At 44.0% G+C, this 18,068-nt stretch overlaps 2 protein-coding genes across 2 annotated transcripts; both read right to left on the bottom strand.

Annotated features, from left to right (window-relative positions):
* Positions 1-7,247: 7,247 nt before the first annotated feature.
* Positions 7,248-9,874, bottom strand: LOC125840582 (uncharacterized mitochondrial protein ymf1-like). The gene is given in 2 exon segments (XM_049519552.1): positions 7,248-9,481; positions 9,483-9,874. Coding segments are annotated over 2 exon segments (477 nt in total). The 5' UTR covers positions 9,812-9,874; the 3' UTR covers positions 7,248-9,333.
* A 495-nt stretch (positions 9,875-10,369) lies between these two features.
* On the bottom strand, positions 10,370-13,459 carry LOC125840581 (60S ribosomal protein L2, mitochondrial). The gene is made up of 2 exons (XM_049519551.1): positions 12,604-13,459; positions 10,370-10,694 (listed from the first exon to the last, which is right to left on the bottom strand). The coding sequence occupies exons 1-2, from the start codon at positions 13,099-13,101 to the stop codon at positions 10,578-10,580; spliced, it is 615 nt and encodes a 204-aa protein (XP_049375508.1). The 5' UTR covers positions 13,102-13,459; the 3' UTR covers positions 10,370-10,577.
* Between the last annotated feature and the right edge of the window lie 4,609 nt (positions 13,460-18,068).

Genomic DNA, 18,068 nt, shown 5'->3' on the forward strand with positions numbered 1-18,068 from the left:
ACTGAATAACCTCCTTTTACTTTCTCAATAATAAAGCCTTTGATCTTTGCCTTCGTTTGCTCAATCTTGTTCAGTTCCATCCAAGCTCGGTTTTGTCTGAATCTTCGTGGAAGAAGAAGAAGTGGTTCACCAGCCACTACATTTGTAGATCCCACCAAATCATTAAACCTGGCGGCTGCTCACTCTTTGATCAACGATTCACCGGCCACTAGATCCAGGAATCCCACCCTATTCTCAAACCTGGTGTCTCGGTTGATTGGCACCTCTGTAGGCTCATCTTGCATACAAATTCTGAGGGTCCCAAGTCCTGCATCCATCAAAAACATTTCTTACATGAAGCATAAAACTTTAGATTGTAGGGCATTTCTACTACATAAGAAAAAACTGGAATTTGATCTTTGAAATAGGAGAGGGAGAAGAAAGCTCATCATAACCGTGAAAGTCACTCTAAAAGGGCTATGATGAGCCCTTTTTATGACTCGACTCAAGCTCATCATACACAATTCGATTTCCTCTTCTTTCTTATGCTCATAGGTTAGTCTATTTGACTTTTTCTTGCAAATCCTCTCTTTTCTGCTTTTGACTATGATTGGGCCCTGCAGTGGTAGAACTTGGTGAACCAGGCAAACTGCTTGCCTTTCTTTCTGGAGCCGTATATTAATTATATAAGATATTCAATTTGTGGAGTTGATTGTGGAATTGAATAGAGAATCGGGTTAAGGAACTTCTTTTTTTCGCTTACCCTTCATAGTCATAGAATGGCTCTCTTTATATAGTTTACGCTTACGAAATGAAGCCCGACCTCCGAATAGAGGCCAAAAGCTAATTGGAGGTGAGACAGAATCCCACCAAAAGGAGAATGGGAGTATAGGGAACACCAATCAAAAGATAAAAGAGAAAGGACGGTTGTGTGAACACTATCCAAATACTAATAGAGGGAGAAGGGGTACAGGGATCAATCCCACTTAAAGGACCAATTCAGCCCATGGGCTAATCAGATAGATTTGGAAGTCTGGGTTAGGAAGTGGCAGGCTCGGTACGGTTTTCGTTATCCATCGACAAACATGTGGCACACACTATACTCAATTGGACTTCCCCCAGTGAATCTTTCATAAAGAAGCACACCAGGTACTCCCTTAATCTGCACTCCGGGCTACTCTCCTTTCTCATTATCTAGAGCAATCTATGAACTAAGTCTTTTGAATTTCAAAGAATCTGTTATTGAATAAGATAGTTGATAGGGGGAGACCCATTCTCGTAGGCAGAGGAAGCTCAATAACTGTAGTTTTTAAGTCAGACTTGTACTAAAAAGAAAAAGTCATACGATGCAGACGTAACGCTATACCTAGAATCTTATTTGTTTTAATATAATCTCAGATTGAAATCCTACACAGAACCTCCATAGGAAAGGGCGTCTAGCCAGATCGAGTATCAAATGATAGAACTAGAGTCGGGAGCCACATTGATAGGCACGATAGAATGAAAAAAAGGCCTTGGCTTGAGTCCCTATGTTCCGTACCCCTCCCGTTTGGGTAGGGAATCCATAGGAAGAACAGAAGTATGAAATCACCCGAGTAATGCCTCTATTTATGCCTTGCCACAGGTTTCATCATTCTTTATTTTAGCTCGGTACAAGGAAAGAGGGAGCAACTTATCCCACCCAGTCCTGCCTTTAGGAAGGAATGCAGGAAAGGAAATCACTTGGAAGAGACCGGACTTTGGCTTTAGGAAGAAAGCCCGACTTCAAAGCTCAGCTTAGCCCAGGACTTGGGAATAGAGTGAAGGAAAGGCGCCCTAGATCGAGAGATCCAGAACTAGTAGGAGTGGAGGGAGAACCTTATTCCCATTACTCACTTTAGTCATGGAGGGCAGGCAAAGAAAACTAACTTGAAGAGCTACCAGGGTAGGGAAGGTAGTCAGCTTAGTAATTGGAACATCCATTGGGCAAGTGAGCCCCCTAAATCCAAGTCGGGGGAGACTTCCTCAAAGACAGGATTTTGAAGACCGGACGTTAAGAGAGAACAACGGATGAGAACTAGCGTCTGTAGCGTTCGGAGATAACAATAGAGACATTCAAACAACCACGATGTTGGGGGATAAAAGATAGAGGATAAGCTTCTAACGATCCTTTTAAGATACATAGATTATCCTAAATGCCCATAGCTACAAGAGCTAATAGAAAGAAGGGATACTCCCTCTTTTCCAAGAAAGCCATGGGAGTCCACGTTTGTGTGGGGCCGGGTACCACACATATGTGGTGAAACCCGACTTGCCTTTTCATGGTCGAGCTTCTTTTCTTTCCTCAGAGTTGGGATCTCGCTAACCTCCCTTTGTGAAACTCACTTTGTTGGATTGTTGGAAGTAAATGAGCCCTGCAAGCATCAGAACATGCATTCTTGCAATCTACAGAGTCCTTATGGTTTTCTCCTGAAAAGAATAATCAAGCAACCTTCTTCTTTAGAACAAACATTCCATTCTTTGCTTTCCCAGCACTGACCTTCTGGTCGAATGTTAGAGTTGGCTCTACTTCAACTAGTAGTCTTTAAGTCGGAAATCGCTTTCACATCTCATATGATATATGTACCGAGAGACTTCTTCGGACACCAGTAAGGTAAGTAGCTATCCTAGCCATCTAACTCCAGAGGATCCAGCTTATTTATTGGATAGGTTAGCCCCTTCTTCTTCAGGTGATGCAGCAAGACTACGTCTCATCTGAGTTTCACTTCTTCCTCAATCCACTCTAAGAAAAAGGCAAGTACAACTACTCTACTTTAGAGTAGATCCAACCTCCCTCCGGGTCTCAATTAGGGTATGTGGTCCTAGCCTAAAAGAAAGATCCTATCTTGCCTCCCTGAAATAAAGGGTTTTAACTACCTCTGAAGAGGCCTTCCCTTCCGTACCTACTCTGCAAGGTCTCGCTCCTTTCACTTCCTATTCAACAAGATATGACCCTTTTAGTGGCTATAGTGGCATACTTAGGTAATGAAATTCTCGATCAAACCTATCCCCTAACCCTCAGAGTCTCCATCCGCTTATTTTCCTTCTAGAGCCTCCCTCATCGGCCATGCATCTGACGAGACCAATTCTGATAAGGAGGACGAAGCTACATTAATCAAGAATGACCGCAGCCTCTAAGTGAGCTTGCCTTTTGCCTCTTGGCTTGGATCGAAGGATAAGGTGCAGAGCGAAGGTAGTTCCCTAACTAGCTTGAGGGGAAAGATCATAGATAGATTATCTAGACTAGATCCTAGGAAGCAAGCCTTGGTTAGAGGTTTGCAAGTAGTCAAATCTGTAGTGTACAGAACAAAGTACATGGATCGAACTCTCCGGATTCAGTATTGCTTCACTGGAGTGGAGCTCCACTATTCAACAAAGAAAAAGAAATATGCGCTAATTTGGTTAGAGGACATACAGATTCGATTCACAACCCATACCGATTTTGACCAAAAGAGAGATTTGATTGACTTCCAAGATCATAGAACTCTCCTTCGAACCCTCGATTCATTCGGTTGTGCGAAATCCATCATTGGCAAAACAATTAATTGGTTATGCCATTTTGGGCTTTGCTCTAACCGAAGCTATTGCATCGTTTGCCCCAATGATGGCCTTTTTTATCTCATTCGTATTCCAAGTTCGTTAGTAATCGTTTACGGTGGGTGGATAAGCAAGAAGGGATCCCTGTGGTTAGACTAACTGGCCGAGAAGGCTAGTGAGGTTCCTCATATGATGATGTGAAAGATCTTTCACTGTAGTGGGAAGAAGACAGGTGGGAGTGAGCCGAGCGAGAGCAAAGAAAGTTTCAGTGATGGGTTGTCTTCGCGGTCCCATTTTAGACATAGTAAGCAGAGTAACAATGTTGGGTAAAGCCATAAGCATTGAGCTTACGCTGACCAAGCTGCGAAAAAGACTTTTTGGGCTGCCCTCCTTCCATGCCAAGCCAGCACGATGGGATTCCCCTTCCTCAGACCAAGAGGCTTGGATTATGAGCCCGCTTAGCAAACGAGGCTCGGGACGGGGTAGATGGTTATGGCGTATTGTAGATCGGACTCCGCTTTTCCAAGCTCCAAGCTAGAGAAGGGCTATTCCATATCAGTAGCTATGCTAGCTCGAAAATGACTGAAAGAACTTACATTAGGTCGTGACTTGAGGGTGAGGGTCAGGAACGGGAAAGGGAGAATAAGTAGGACAGGTTCGAGGTCAATTCTTTCTTTTAGGAGAGATCCCACCCCCTTCTTTAGCGCTTGGTTCTATAAGACTTCCTTCTTGTTCTCGGTGAAGGAATCAGAGCTGTTATAGAATCAACATCTTACTCTTTAATAGCAAAAGCAATAACGAGAAGTTTTCCTCAGCTGGAAAGTAGTCCTTCACGGATATGGGAGCTTACTCCGCTGTTGTTGGTTTAGTAAGTTAAGAATTTCCATCCTTTATGATTATGAAAAAGGAATGGATAGAGAGGAAGGCTCCAGGGTTTCTTTTTCTTGGTGTCAACATAGGAATGAGAGCAGTTTGAATGGATGCCCTTTTCCCTTGTTTGTTGAATCAGCCAAGTCAGTAGCCTTTCTTTTATGCGGGATTGCCTGTTGATGCAAGGAATAAGGGCTACTAGTCTTTTTGGAAACTGCTGCTAAGATCCAAAGTTACATAGATTTCTCTCTTTTAGTGTGGGGCATTAGTAGTAAAAGGCCTAAGCGGTCTTAGCTCCTTCTCTGGTGTTGCCGCCCTTGCCCCTATTCTCTTTTCTCTTCTTTTAGAACCTGTCTGTGATCAAAACATCTTTCGCTTTGAACGACTTCGGTCTTATTTCATCTCTTATTGCGGCTAGTGTCTTTTAGTAGTAATAGCAGGAGGGGGGGGGACTCTTTTGAAAGAAGAAATGATTTGGTCTCAATAAAAGAGCCTATGAAAAGAAAAGAAAATGGAATTGAAAGTTCCTTGCCTTAGACTCCGAGTTGATAGAGAGGAATGACAGAACTCTTGGCCTTACGAAACGCGGGCAACTTTGCTATTCAAAGGGATAGAAGTAAGAAAATGTTGGAAGAGATGGCCTTGAGCCTATTCTGGGTTCTATTAATTAATAATTAGATTGTGCCAGGTCACTGAACTTAGAGTAGGAAATTCCAGTGAAAGCTTCATCCTAAGAAGACTGAAGAAGAGCAAGAACATCGGCCATTCCTATTCCGAAAAGGCAGCTACTGATTTCACTCAACCACTCCTCGGCTCACTCGCTGCCTTAGACTTAAATCTAAATCTTCACTCCGGAAAGTTCCTTCGTTTTGTTTCAATAGAAACTAGATTGCCGCCTTCAAGCCTAGAGAGCAAGAAGCTCTTCGTGGCAAAAGTATTGCACGTGTTTGTACTAAGAGCGTATATGCATCATGTTGTGCTTCTAAACGGCAGCAAATCCTGCTCACTTCTTTTATGCGAATTGAATACGCAACTCTAAGATGAGGGAAGCGCTTAAAAGCCCCTTTATTCATACATTGAATTTCGAGATAGCCGGATAGCAACAGTCTTCTTCTAGCTCCTCGCGATTCTCTGTATTCTCTTCCGAACAACGGATTTCCTCTTTCCATTAAGAAATTCTAAAGAAAAATGTCCCTCGAATGAGGAAAGAAGGGGCTTTTGATCGAGATGGGTAGAAGAAGCACTGCAGAAACTATGGGAATTAGGAACTAACTTCGTTCTATTGCCTAGTGTCTGAGCTAACATTAAGGAATAGGCGGGATGCTTAAGAAAAAAAGAAAGTGTATTTTCAGGTAGCTATGGAATTGCTACTAGTAGATTGAAAGGCTATTCCCTCCCTAACCCTAAGGTAACCGCTACACAACTCATTTCCTGGGAAAGCGGGGGAATCGAATCAACCTGAAATGGGGTTTCATTTCTTTCTCATTATCTTAAACCAGCCGAAAGGCTTACGTCCTTGGGTACTTTACATAATCTGAAATGAGGGAACTCCTAATGTGAAGGTAGACTCCGGTCTTCTTATTCAAGTAGTTAACATTTACCCTTCGGTAAGAATTCCTTGGGCGAATAGGGGATTTGTGCATTCAACGATAAGATAAATGGCCTTGCTTGCCTTTTGTGATATGACCAATTGCAGTACATGGAAAAGGCTGACACAACCCATTCAAACAACTCCTATATACGCGCTATTTCATACACACTTGCAGCCGCAGATCGTCTTCTCCTTCTTTCTTTTGAAGTTAATGTCGGAAATCGTATTCTCAGCCTAGCTAAAGTGAGGCACACTATTCTCTTGAAGTAAAGTATCCCTTGCTTGCACAAGCCTGATTTATATATGCGACCCCTTATGATTCACTTTAGAACTCGTGCCCTAATCCTGACCTTGACGATGCTAGGTCTCGGGGTAAGCCCTTCGTCGCTGCGTTTCGGCGATAAATCCCTCTGAGTGGCTGACGACTCATGAGCTCGCAGGGCTCATAGGATGGGAAAATCCCCTCTCTTCATTTCATTATTTCATTGATGAGTTTTCACGACATAAGCCAGTGGAAGCAAATGGGCAATCGGCTGCCTAAAGGACCCCATTTGTGGTTGAAGGCAAGTTCATTCTTCGATATACCTCACTCCGCTATGCTAGAAGACTGAGTAGATTCAGTTTATTACCAACCTCGGGTTCAACAACTATTGGGTAAAGCCTAAACCTTACTCCATTTCCTTCTATCGGAACTGGCAACAGATCTCTAGATCCGATGCAACTAGAAGTCAGTCGATTCCGTCTGAGAATGGTTTCAGTACAAACCTTTATTGTCGAGTGAAACTCCCTTCTTAAGAGCTTATTTGGACAACTCATTCCCTTACTCGCTGTCTTATATTCCACTCGTTTCTTTGGAAAAAGAGTCAAACTGATAGTCATCGCCTTTCCCTTTCGACTAGGACAAATTCAATAGCTGCACCTAGCCCATTCCAAGACCTGGACCTCTTTCAGGTTTGAAAGTAGCCCTTATTCCATCAACAGCTCAATCAATGGGACTTCTTTCCTTCCTAAAGGAAGTTAGTTGAAGCTGGTAGAAATGACTGACTGAAGATAGAGAGAGATCACCTCCATTCTCCGAATAGTAACACGGTAAAGCCAAAGATCTGATTCATAGCATAGGAAACCTACTGAATCCCAAGGTAAGGGATGAGCGTCATGGCTAGAGGTCGAAGAAGATCCAATCCCAGGTGATCTAAGTAAGGCGATGCCTTTGAAGTAGCGGACCTATCGGTGTGACTGAACTCTCCGATCAGGCGTATACTGATAAAATAAGATTCTTATGAGAGAAAGCCTCCAATACGTTCGTGCATTTGCTTGCCTTGCCATTTTCATACGGTTTTTGGTGGGAGCCTGAAGCTGAGACCTGGGAGAGGAGACCAGACTGAAGTAAGGCCTAACTTGAAACTATGTACCGTAGTTTGAGCAATCATAACTGATCACTATATATTGATCTTGCCAAAAATCACTACTGGAATAACAAGGACAAGTAATGGTACACACGCCTTCGAAAGCTTCTTCTCGAGTTTGGAGCATGAATCAGTCTTGTGGATAGTTCTCCGGTTCGGGTACCAAGGAAACGGAGCAAGAAAACGTTGGCATCCGAACTATTAGCTTCACTAACGCACACCGGCAAGAAGCCGGCCGGTGTTTGTTCACACCGTTTGGTGCTTGTTAACACAGGCATCCGCGGTAGCTCACCGTTGCTTGTTCTGAATGAAAGTTAATACAGACGCACCTTTCTTTAGTGCAGAGCCGGGTTCATGATTGCGGATTGCACAGACTGACTTCTCCTAATGGCATATAGAAACGTGGTAGGGGAGGTTAGCTCAGGGAAGGAACTAAGTAAGGGCGAGCTACAACAAACACAGAGGAAAGGTCCGCTTCAGGATCATTTGAATAATGTGAAGATACAGACGAAGCAGCTAAAGCCGAATCAGAATATTCCGCTGAAGCAGAAACGATAGGATCGTAAGAAGAAAAAGGCTATACGCCTATCCGTATTATGTAGAATAGCCCGTCCCTTGAGCGTGGAGCCCTTGCTCTATCCCCCCTTTGATTTTGGTCGATCTCTCTTGAACTGCACGCAGCTTTTCCCTATCCTCCTATAAGTAGTCCACTGAGAGTAGGGAGCTCTAGTACTCGTTGTCTTACTCGTTATACTAGTTAGACTCACTTCAAGTATTCCGTTCGTTCACTTCAAGCTCGAAGATATACGTATCTTTTCGTTCAACTCCTTTCGTTTATTCCACTCACTCTTTCCAGCTCTGAAAGCAAGGAGTATAGTATCGAACCGGCCAGCACGCACTATCGGATCAGCCCCTTCCTTTCTCTTGGAACCGAAGCGGGAACTGGGAAGGTTGTCAGACAACTCTCCGAACTCTTACTTTTCTATCTCGTGTGCAAGATATAGTGTATGACCTGCAACTGGGTACACTAGAAGTTTTCCTTCATCCTTTGGGAATCAAGTCATTCAATGAATGAAAAGTGAAAAACCTGTAGATAAATGTTTATACAGATGACGATAAGACTTTCCAATCAGTAGCTGGGCTAGGGCTTATTCTGATTCACTTGCTATGGCATTCGTAGCATCAATTCCTTGCATCCCTCCTATTAATAAGGTAATAAGGCTCTGCCCACTCAGAGTGGACAGACTTTCGAGTTTTCAGCGGTTTATGCTAAATGTACGAGGGCTGCCCGTCGATTATTGTGGGATGCAATGGACTCTATTCAGAGGACTGTCCTCGCACGTGTAAGATTAGATCGGGGTTTCACTCCCTTACTACTCCTTTACAATAATTCTCCTAATATAAGAAGTATCTAACCTATCTAAACGCAAGCATGCACGAGTCAAAGGAGGCAATTCAGAATGAAAGACATGCAAACCAGAAACGGAGGAAGCCGCCCTTGCAGATAAGATGGCCGAGATACGGAATAGGGAACTCGCTCGCTTCGGAATCCCTTTCAGATAGGAGGACCCCTTTTTTGGGATAGACCGACCCCTACACGGGAGCGATAGCGAAGCCAATCCGGGTAGGCGCACAGTCCTTATAGCATAGCAAACGTTCCACTTATAGGCTCCCGAACCCTCGATTCGATTGTTTTCCAAGAATGTTGAGCCGGGTATGTAAGCCATGTATCTGGGAGGAACAACAATAAAAGAAGGGCTTTCGGTTTTTGTCTTGCAGCTATTTTAAAAATATATATATAAGAATCCCTTTTTTAGAAGAAAGATTCTATATATGTCCAATCTCTAGTGGTGGTGGAACCAACCAAGATGTATGTCGTCCAACCCGACCTCAGACTCTTTCTTCCCGACCTATTTGACTCTCTGGCCGTAGTTATTTAGGTGGTATTCCGAGATCGAATTCCTCCCAGGAACACACGAAACAAAGATATGAACTGGGTAAATAGAAATGGAAAAGAGATGTTTCTATTTCATCCAAATTAGTTGCTTTTTCTACATCCATATATCTACTAAAGTAGATCGTATTGACCATATAATAAAAGCAGATCTTGGTCCATGGAGTCCCAAGAAGGTAAGAACTCCAACCTGTCCGATGCTTCTTCGGCCAAATACGATATACAAGTGGGACCTGCACTATGAGCAAGCTGTGCGAAAAACCGCTTCTTTTTTCCGGTTCCGAAACAACTTGGGCGAAATAGGGTTCTACCGGGAAACCATGGATTTTTTAGTTTTCGCCATTGGTTACTGGTTGAGCCACTGGAATGGAATGAGATAAGAATCTCTGGAGATCTTTCCTCTCCACTTACTCGTAACAGGCTTTTCTTCTGTAGAAGACTTCTTCCGAATGGCATAATTGTCCGACACTACGTTCCTCGATCTTCAAAGAAAACTGACTCCTCCTACTCTACTTTAGTCTCTAGTCTGACTATATATTTTTCAAAATATATATGAAATAGAGTTTGTATTTTACGAAATAGACCCAAATAGGCAGAAAGCGAAGCGATTTCCGCTTCGCTTTTTGTCTCAATGTCCAATTCCGTAATAGAAAAATATTGCGCAAAATATTAGAATCTTCCTTGTTTTTATCTTTCAAACAAGGAAACCTTTTCAATCCATCCTCAGAAGCACAGTATCTCCGAAGATGCCCTTCGACTATGCATGGAGCTTTTTTAGTTTCTCTCCTTTCGAACCCGGGGCTGGGCCATCCCCTTCGATTCGCGCACTGGGAATGAGCTCCAGGCCAGATTATCTGGTGGAGGAGTCAGGGTTGGCGGTTGACTGAACCACCCTTCACTCGATGGAGGAGAGTGAAACTGATTCACAACACCAGTTAGGTCATCGCGAACAGATACCCATAGTCTAAGGTGACCTTTGCTAGAACAAGACCACGATAACTTTTCCTGATAGGATCCTCCTTGGTCCTTCTTTCACTAATGGTCTCACCATTTTCTAGTAGTAGTAGTTCGCGCGAGGGACTTTTCTATCGCTTGCCCTTGCCTTTCACTCTCATTTGGTCTCTTTCTTCTAAAAAATAAAGCGAAGCAAAGCGCATGGCAAAGAAGCAGCCAGCTGACTGCCCCCTTCCACTCGGCCTTTCTTCGCTGTGTGAATAAGGTCTTAGTCTGTATGGGCATTCTGGGCAGGCCGCAATAAGTCGCTAGTCGAAGGTTTAGACCAATCGCAATTCATCACCATCTTGCCCGCCTCCAATTGATGACTGGCTATTATATAAGTGTTGACCTAAGCCCCTGCGCAGGGGCTCGGCTCCCGAACCGTACGTGAGCTGTCTCGTACGGCTCTTCCTAAGAACTTGAAGCCCCCTCTCTCGAAATAGAAAAAAATGCATTTACAAGAAAAAAAATACTTTTTCAAAAAGCCTTCGCCCGCCTATTCAACGGGGCTATTAGAGAAGCTGCTTCGTTCCTTGACTTCTTTTCTCAGTCAAGCTTCCTTGTTCCTTAGTGTAGTCTCGGTCCATAGTTTAAGACTCCGTTCCTTATAGCCTAGTCTATATCCACAGCTGACGTGACTCCGTACCGACGCCTTTCCCTTTGTATAGTATACGGCTAAGTGACTTCATAACCTCAACCTACTTTTTTGCTTACTGTAGCATAGGCCTTCGTCGGGCTTTCGTCCCTTCGCCTATAGACGGCGGCTTGGCTTCGCTATCGCTCATGACTTGGTATAGAGCCGTGTAGTCGTCGGTTTTACCACCAGAATGCCTATGAGATAGTGGTAGTGGTCGGCCTTTCGAATGCCTTCTTCCTTACTTTTCTGAGAAGCCCTTTACGACTATACTATAAAGGACAGGGGGGTGTTCGCCTTTGGAAACTTAGCTACTTAAGTCCTTCTCAGAAAGTCAAAGTAAGGGCGAACGTCATTCTGTTCTACAGCTACAACACTATATATTTATTATTAATATTAAACATCTTAATAGTAGAACTACTTTCGTACTACTAAACAAGGAAACCTTCGGCTCCCTTTGTTTGAATAAACGCCGCTTATTTTAGTTTACATTCAAACCAAAGTAAACCAAGCCTAAGCGGTCACGACATCTTGTTGATATTGATTGAGGAGTTTGATGGAGTTTAGCTGACTGAATCCATAAACCTAGAAAGTCGCCGTCACTGGTACTTTTTTTTTAGAATTTTACTCTATAGGTAGGTATCGGCGGGGCTTGCGTAATGTAGTTGTAGTTAAGGCTGAAGTAGCGCTTTTTATTTTAGAAGATCTACTGAAGTACCAAAGGCGAACGGGGCTCCCAGGCCGGGACGTCTGGCAGAATGCTTGGCCTCCTGCGCTGGAAGCGAGACCCGAAGGGTGAGCTTATGGCGGTTAGCTTCTAGCACTAAATAATAGGCATTAGGCATTCTGAGCTGAAAGGAGGCAAGCAAATGAAGGGAGGCATTACGGGCCGACTACAAGAAAAGCAAAGCTTCGTAGACTCGGTCAAGTCGCTTATAGAATGCCGACGACTATTTTCCACTTAATAAGTGAAGGGGAGAGGGAAGCGAGGCTTAGCGAGCTTTATAAGGCCGACCACTACATAAGCCGCTGGCGGAGAAAGCTCGAAGAGCTTCCCTTCATTCATTACTAAGCCAGGGTCCCAGGTCTCCGAGTCAGCCCGCGCTTTTTCGAAGAATCCTGCACCCATGGGCATACGGCCTGGCAGGCCTTCCCTTTCCGCCGGAGCTTCATGGGCGTTGCCCCGTTCCCCAATCAGATGTTTGGATGTGAGCTATACTCCGCGAGGAGCCAAACGGGCGTATGGCCTTGCCTTGCCATTTGACCTCTTTTCCCGTGTGACTAGGAATGCTCAGTGACAACCTCTCAATTGTCACCGCCTGGCCTCTCTTGCTACCACGGTAGCACCTAGTGTGGTCAGCACCAATCGTGTTCGGGCAACGAAGCTTACACTCATTCACATTGGTTCATCCTGCTATGCCCTGGGCCTTTTGCTCTTCTAACGTAAAAGGTGGCCGGCCATTCGTCAAGGCCCAGGAATCCGCTGGACATCTCAGCGGCGGGATTTGATACCCGCATCCGATCGAAGTTGCATTTTAGTGCTCCCCTAACATAAAGGGGGGCTTTTTCTAAGTGGGTCGCTTCGCGCAAGACATTGCTTAGGACCAACGGGTCACACGACAGGTGCACGATCTACTTTGCGCGTTCCATCCTTCAGCCCTTCGCCTATCGGCTTGGCAGGCAAGCTACCTTGATCCGTCTTCGGCTTCGATTCGTTACGCTCAGAAGCTCCAACAAGCCCTAAAGTCTCTTGCCGCCTAAAACTCTGCCAAGAGAGCGCTGCTTTACGTTTGATCCTATGTACCCATAGAATGCTATGCGTTCTCCACTTTCGGATCTCGCAAAGAGAGAACGTGTTTTTTCCTCTGACTTTCTCTCTCATTCGCGGAGCGAAGAAAGCGGGCTTTGCCCCAGCTACCGCTATCCTTGGGAAACCAAAAGAGCTACCGAAGGAAAGGGATGCAGTCTCTCCCTTGGCCTTTGGAGAGGAGAGGGCAGAGAAGAAAACGTCCTTCGCGCAAGTTTTTTTGCTTCCTGCGTCCTTACTAGTAAAAAAGGGGCTCTTCGACCAAGAAGGCATTCTGGTAGGAAGGCCGACCACTACATAAGTCGCCATCCGTCCAGGAGAGAAGCAAGCTACCTTTCTTTGATCCCCCTTCCCGGGCAGGGAAGAGAATGAAAATGGACCGAGATGGTAGTTATGGTTGATTTTGATTCAGGATCTTATGTGGCTGAGCGAACTTTTCTATCGTGTTGCATTTTATCTGGTGGACCCCCCCAGTCCATCATACTGGAGTATTCGAGAAGAACTGATTAGGCGCATATTCTATCCTTTCTACAATGCCTATAGATGAAGTGCTTCATTTCAGATCAATTCTTCGCTGCAATCGCTTCGATCCTACCCGCTCGGTGAAAAACCGTAATAGCCCTGAGGAATTCCTACCAACAGACTTCCCTGTACTCAAAGTGTAATTGTCTAAGTGCTCTTCTTTGTCTCATTGTTTATCTTGTAATCATTCGATTCCATTTCAATCTAAGCCCGGAAACCCATCTCTTTATATGCGAATTTACTTCTTATTTTTTTTCAAATTCCTTTCCTTATAGTCAAGTGGTGGAACGCCCCTTTCTTTCTACTAGTTTTTACATAAGCAATTTGCAGGAAGTAAACGAAGTCTTTCCTTCCGAAATCCACTCCTGAAGTCACGTCTTTCAGTACTGGGACTGAAGTAAAGTACTTGAGAGTTGCTCTTTGCCCAAGCCCTCCTTCCGACTTAGTTAGAAATACCAACTCTAAATAGCTTTAGCATTTCTTGAGTTGAAAAGGTATTTTAGATTCTAGAGCTCAGGGGAAGGTTTGGAACCCTAGTAGCAGAATGGAATCAGTTTACCTGGGCTGACTTCCATGCCAACACGAGTAGTTTAACTTATCACTACCTCGTAAGGGCGTTGAGAATTGGTTTTGCTTTTTTTACTAAAAACTTTTGAAAAAGTCTTAAAGAGCCTTTGCATAGTTTACGAATTCTGCTTAGTAGGGACCTAAACACAGAATTTCTTTTCTCAGAGTCAGACCAAGCCTTATGAGAAAGGGGGAAAAGGACGGATCACCTGTCGATCTGTGATCAAAGAAAACTATACTGGAAAATGGGATACAATTGACATGCACAAAAGGGTAGGCTTGGCTATTAATCTACGCTCATTGATGAGACGGCGACATAGAGAAGAAAGTATACCCTTTGTCACCCCCTTGTCACTTAAAAGTAAAGAAGAGATACATATTTGGAATTGGTGGGATTTAGGATGGAATCGAATAGCGAATGCACTTGCGGTTAAGACAGGTCCATGCATCTCCTACCTAATGAATTGACCGACCCATCATTTCTTTCCTTCAATAATGCCTTCGCTTCACTTCAAGACGCTATTTACCAAGGAAAACTACCTTTTTTTTTTTGAATGGAAGAAGCAGAAGGGGTGAACGAGCGCTGCGGTAACGAGTCGTAAGAAAGATGAGCAGAGCATTCCTTCCAACGGCCTTTATAGGAGTAGGGGAGCATGGTGAGATAGATAGACGTCCAATCCTGCAGCAGCTAGTTGCTCGGCATTAGTCTTGGGCTGATCTAGACTTCAATAACCCCTTCGTACTTCGATCCAATCAATCGATCGATCAAGAGGCTAATCTCTTTTGTTTGGGCCGGTAGCTAAAAGAAAGTCCTCACTTTCTCTTGAACAAGGGAAGGTCAGCATAGTATTAGCTTCAATTGAACAAGCTCAACCTTGAGAAAAAAAAGGTGGTAGGCCGATGTTGAACGCCTAAACTTGGCCACTGAAGAAGCGAAGGTTAGGCGAGAGACTAGGCCAACTTACTGCTTACTGCCATGGTTTAAGCTTTAGGCTCCATAGACAGCACCGCTCCGTGGGGTGGGGTTCAATGCCTAGCATAAAGGGCCAAAAGCAAAAAAAGGATGTATAGTTGAGGGGAGGAGAGAAAGAACGCATGCATGGAGATTCTGTCTGTTGGAGGTTTGAGAATCTTTTAAAGGACATCTAAGGCTAAGGTTACGAAGTAAAAGAAGTCCATTACTGAGAGAAGAGGTGATCTCATCTTGCTTGCTGGGAGAGAGGAAGCTTCCGGACCATCTTTTCCAGCCAGATAGCGAGCGATCACTCAGAATGAACACTAACTAAAGTGGGGGAATGAGTACCTATCCCTTACGGGAATCGAACCCGTGTTTCGACATGAAAAGATGATGTCCTAACCACTGGACGAAAGGGACCAAAAATCCATTCTTCATATACCTCAAGAATAGAGTTTTTTTCTTTCTATATGCAATTCAAGATTTCGTTTGTGTTCATGTTGGCAATTTATGATGTGAATTCGGCGGGTCGTCCCCCCTTCCTAGGGTTCCCCCACTGACCCAGTGACACACCAACCACGCCCCTTCTCTTTCTCTGATCATAAAGCCCCCTGATCCCTTTATTTGTCTTTCATCCCCCCTGAATAAGTAAGACCCCCTCTTTCAATTCAAAAAAAAAGGGGCGAAGCGCCCTTTGAAGTGGCGAAGGCCTATGCTACAGTAAGCAAAAAAGTAAGTTGAGGTTACGAAGTACTTAGTCGAACTAGAAAACTATAAAGAAAGGGAGGCTAAGGTTACGAAGTAAGGTCAGCTGGTTAAGGAAAGCTCAGGTTATGAAATCACTTAGCCGTTAATTAATTGAAAAATGAAAGTAGTAGTGAGGCGTCGGTACGGAGTTGCATCAGATGTGGATATAGACTAGGCTAAGGCTTAGGTAAGGCATGACTTCTATTTCCTTCACTTACACCTTACACTTCAGCTGAGTCTAATGAGGCTCAGGTGCAGAGCCTTCCACTGTGGACCGAGACTACGCAAAGGTAGAACACCATGGAAACTTCGCTGACTTTATCATCAACCTTGATTTTGCTAGTCTTAAATTGAGTTTACTTGCATGGAAGAGTGCCTTAACTCACTATCCAACACAATTCATAAAATAGCTCATAGATGCAGTAGGTGAGAATGGACTTTTAACCTTAGAATCATCATATTGTGAGAAGAACTTTCACATCATGTTCAATATGATTTTATGAGAATGAACTTTCAATCAACATAACAATTAGATTATAATCATGTTCATAAAGTATATATAATGAGTCTACAATCATGTATAATTCTCATGTTTACCCTTCTTGGGTCAAGGATCACCTTCCATCCAATACATCTAGATTTACAACATTAGATATGCATAATAACATGATTCAATTGACTAAATTACTATAAGCACAATCTCATAGTATTCTTTCTTCATCAAGTCACCCACATCACAAAGGCATAAATTGGGAAATATGGGATTTCATGGATTCTTGGGAGATTTTATCATACAACTATAACAAAACAACAATTCAATCATAATATAAAGTAATTAAATCAATAAAAACGTTTTTGAAAAGGAATCCATGAATTGAAGTAAAACCCTAACTTTTTGGGGAATCTACTAGTTTTAAATTGAGTTTGGAGGGACTCCATGGATGAAAACTATCCATGGATCAAGAACTACCATACCTTGATGAATAATCCTCACAAAATTTAGTGGAAAAGGCCTCTACTTCAAACCCTAGCTTGACTTTCTTCTTCTTCTTCTTCTTCCTTGGAGTTCTAGAGAGAAGATTTTGGGGGAAATTGATTTTGATTTGGGAAGTTGGCAGTTATGATTTAGATGACTTAGTTTAGGGGCTTAAAACACTTATATAGTTAGTCAAAAATAATATAAAACGATGTCACTTAATAGTTAATTAAAATGGAAAACCCTAAACTACCCCTCAACTAACTCCCAATAACTACCTTCCAGGTGTGACCCACAACCCCCTCACCTATGGATAGTGGTTGGACCCATGAACCATGCTGGTGAAGTGTGGGTCAGGGTCTCAGGATGGTTCTGGGATCTGGTTTGGTAGGCGTGACCCATGACTCCTCTCTACGGGGCGTGGGTGCCCTCCGTAGGTCACTTTCAGGCAACCTCCTTGAGGCTTTTCCTCAAGGACCTAGGTTTGGTCCTTGGGGTTTAGACCTTGATGTTCTAACACTAATACATGAATTTTTAAGGTAGGGGAAGGTACGTTCAAGGCTCTAACCCTAACGTCAAGCCCTAGCTAGGTCTACTAGTTTCCGGAGTGTTACAGTCCACATCCTTCCTCAACCCAATAATGTCGGCCTTCAAGGCCGTCACTTCCGAAATAGAACCCCGTCCTCTCTCACATACCTCTACTCTCACCGTAACGGTATCAATTGATGCACTGAGAGGTGTCAATGGAGCAGCAATGGCTCCCTCAATCATCCTAGGAACAACGACCTCTAACTGGGAGGCACACACATCGGCGGATTAGGCCAAATGACCTGGGTGATCGGACACATAGAAGCAAAAGTACCAACAATAGATCTAGGTGGAGGGGGACTAGCTGAGGTACCAGGAGGATCGGAAAGAGTGGTGCTAGAAGTACCTGAAGGCCTAGTGGCCGGAGTAGGCATGCATGCCTCTGCATGTATCATATCAATGTCAACCTCTGGGGATGTGTCCACCAGGGTTGCTCCTCTGCTACCAGCCTCATCCCTCATGTACTCGTCCTCTATACGCTAAATATCTGTAGAAGAAGTGGGTGTAATCTCAACATCCCTCTTCTCATCTTGTGGAACTCTAGCCCGTCGACATAACTTTGTTATCAATACCGGGAATGGGAAGGATGTCTGGCGCTGCTTGGCCAACAAGGCCATTTCCTGCTCAATGATCAAGCCCAAAGGAAGCCGCTTCCTAGCAATGATACTCCCAAGGCAGGCTGTCTTTGGGTGGCAGAGGATAGACTCGTTCTAGGACGGTATGATTAAGCTGCTAATAAATACAAACCAATATCTAGCCGCATTGAGATCCTTCTTCTCTATAGGCACTCCGGCATCAATCCACCTCAGGGTGGTGTCAGAAAGTAGGGGGGCCAGCCAACCTTTCAAGTCATCCAGAGTCTGAGTCTGGATCATGCTCTAATAGTCATGCCTGAAGTTTGTGGCATGCTCAAACATATAA

Source organism: Solanum verrucosum, unplaced genomic scaffold, assembly GCF_900185275.1.
Source record: "Solanum verrucosum unplaced genomic scaffold, falcon-dt-bn FXZP01000188.1, whole genome shotgun sequence".
Taxonomy (NCBI): domain Eukaryota; kingdom Viridiplantae; phylum Streptophyta; class Magnoliopsida; order Solanales; family Solanaceae; genus Solanum; species Solanum verrucosum.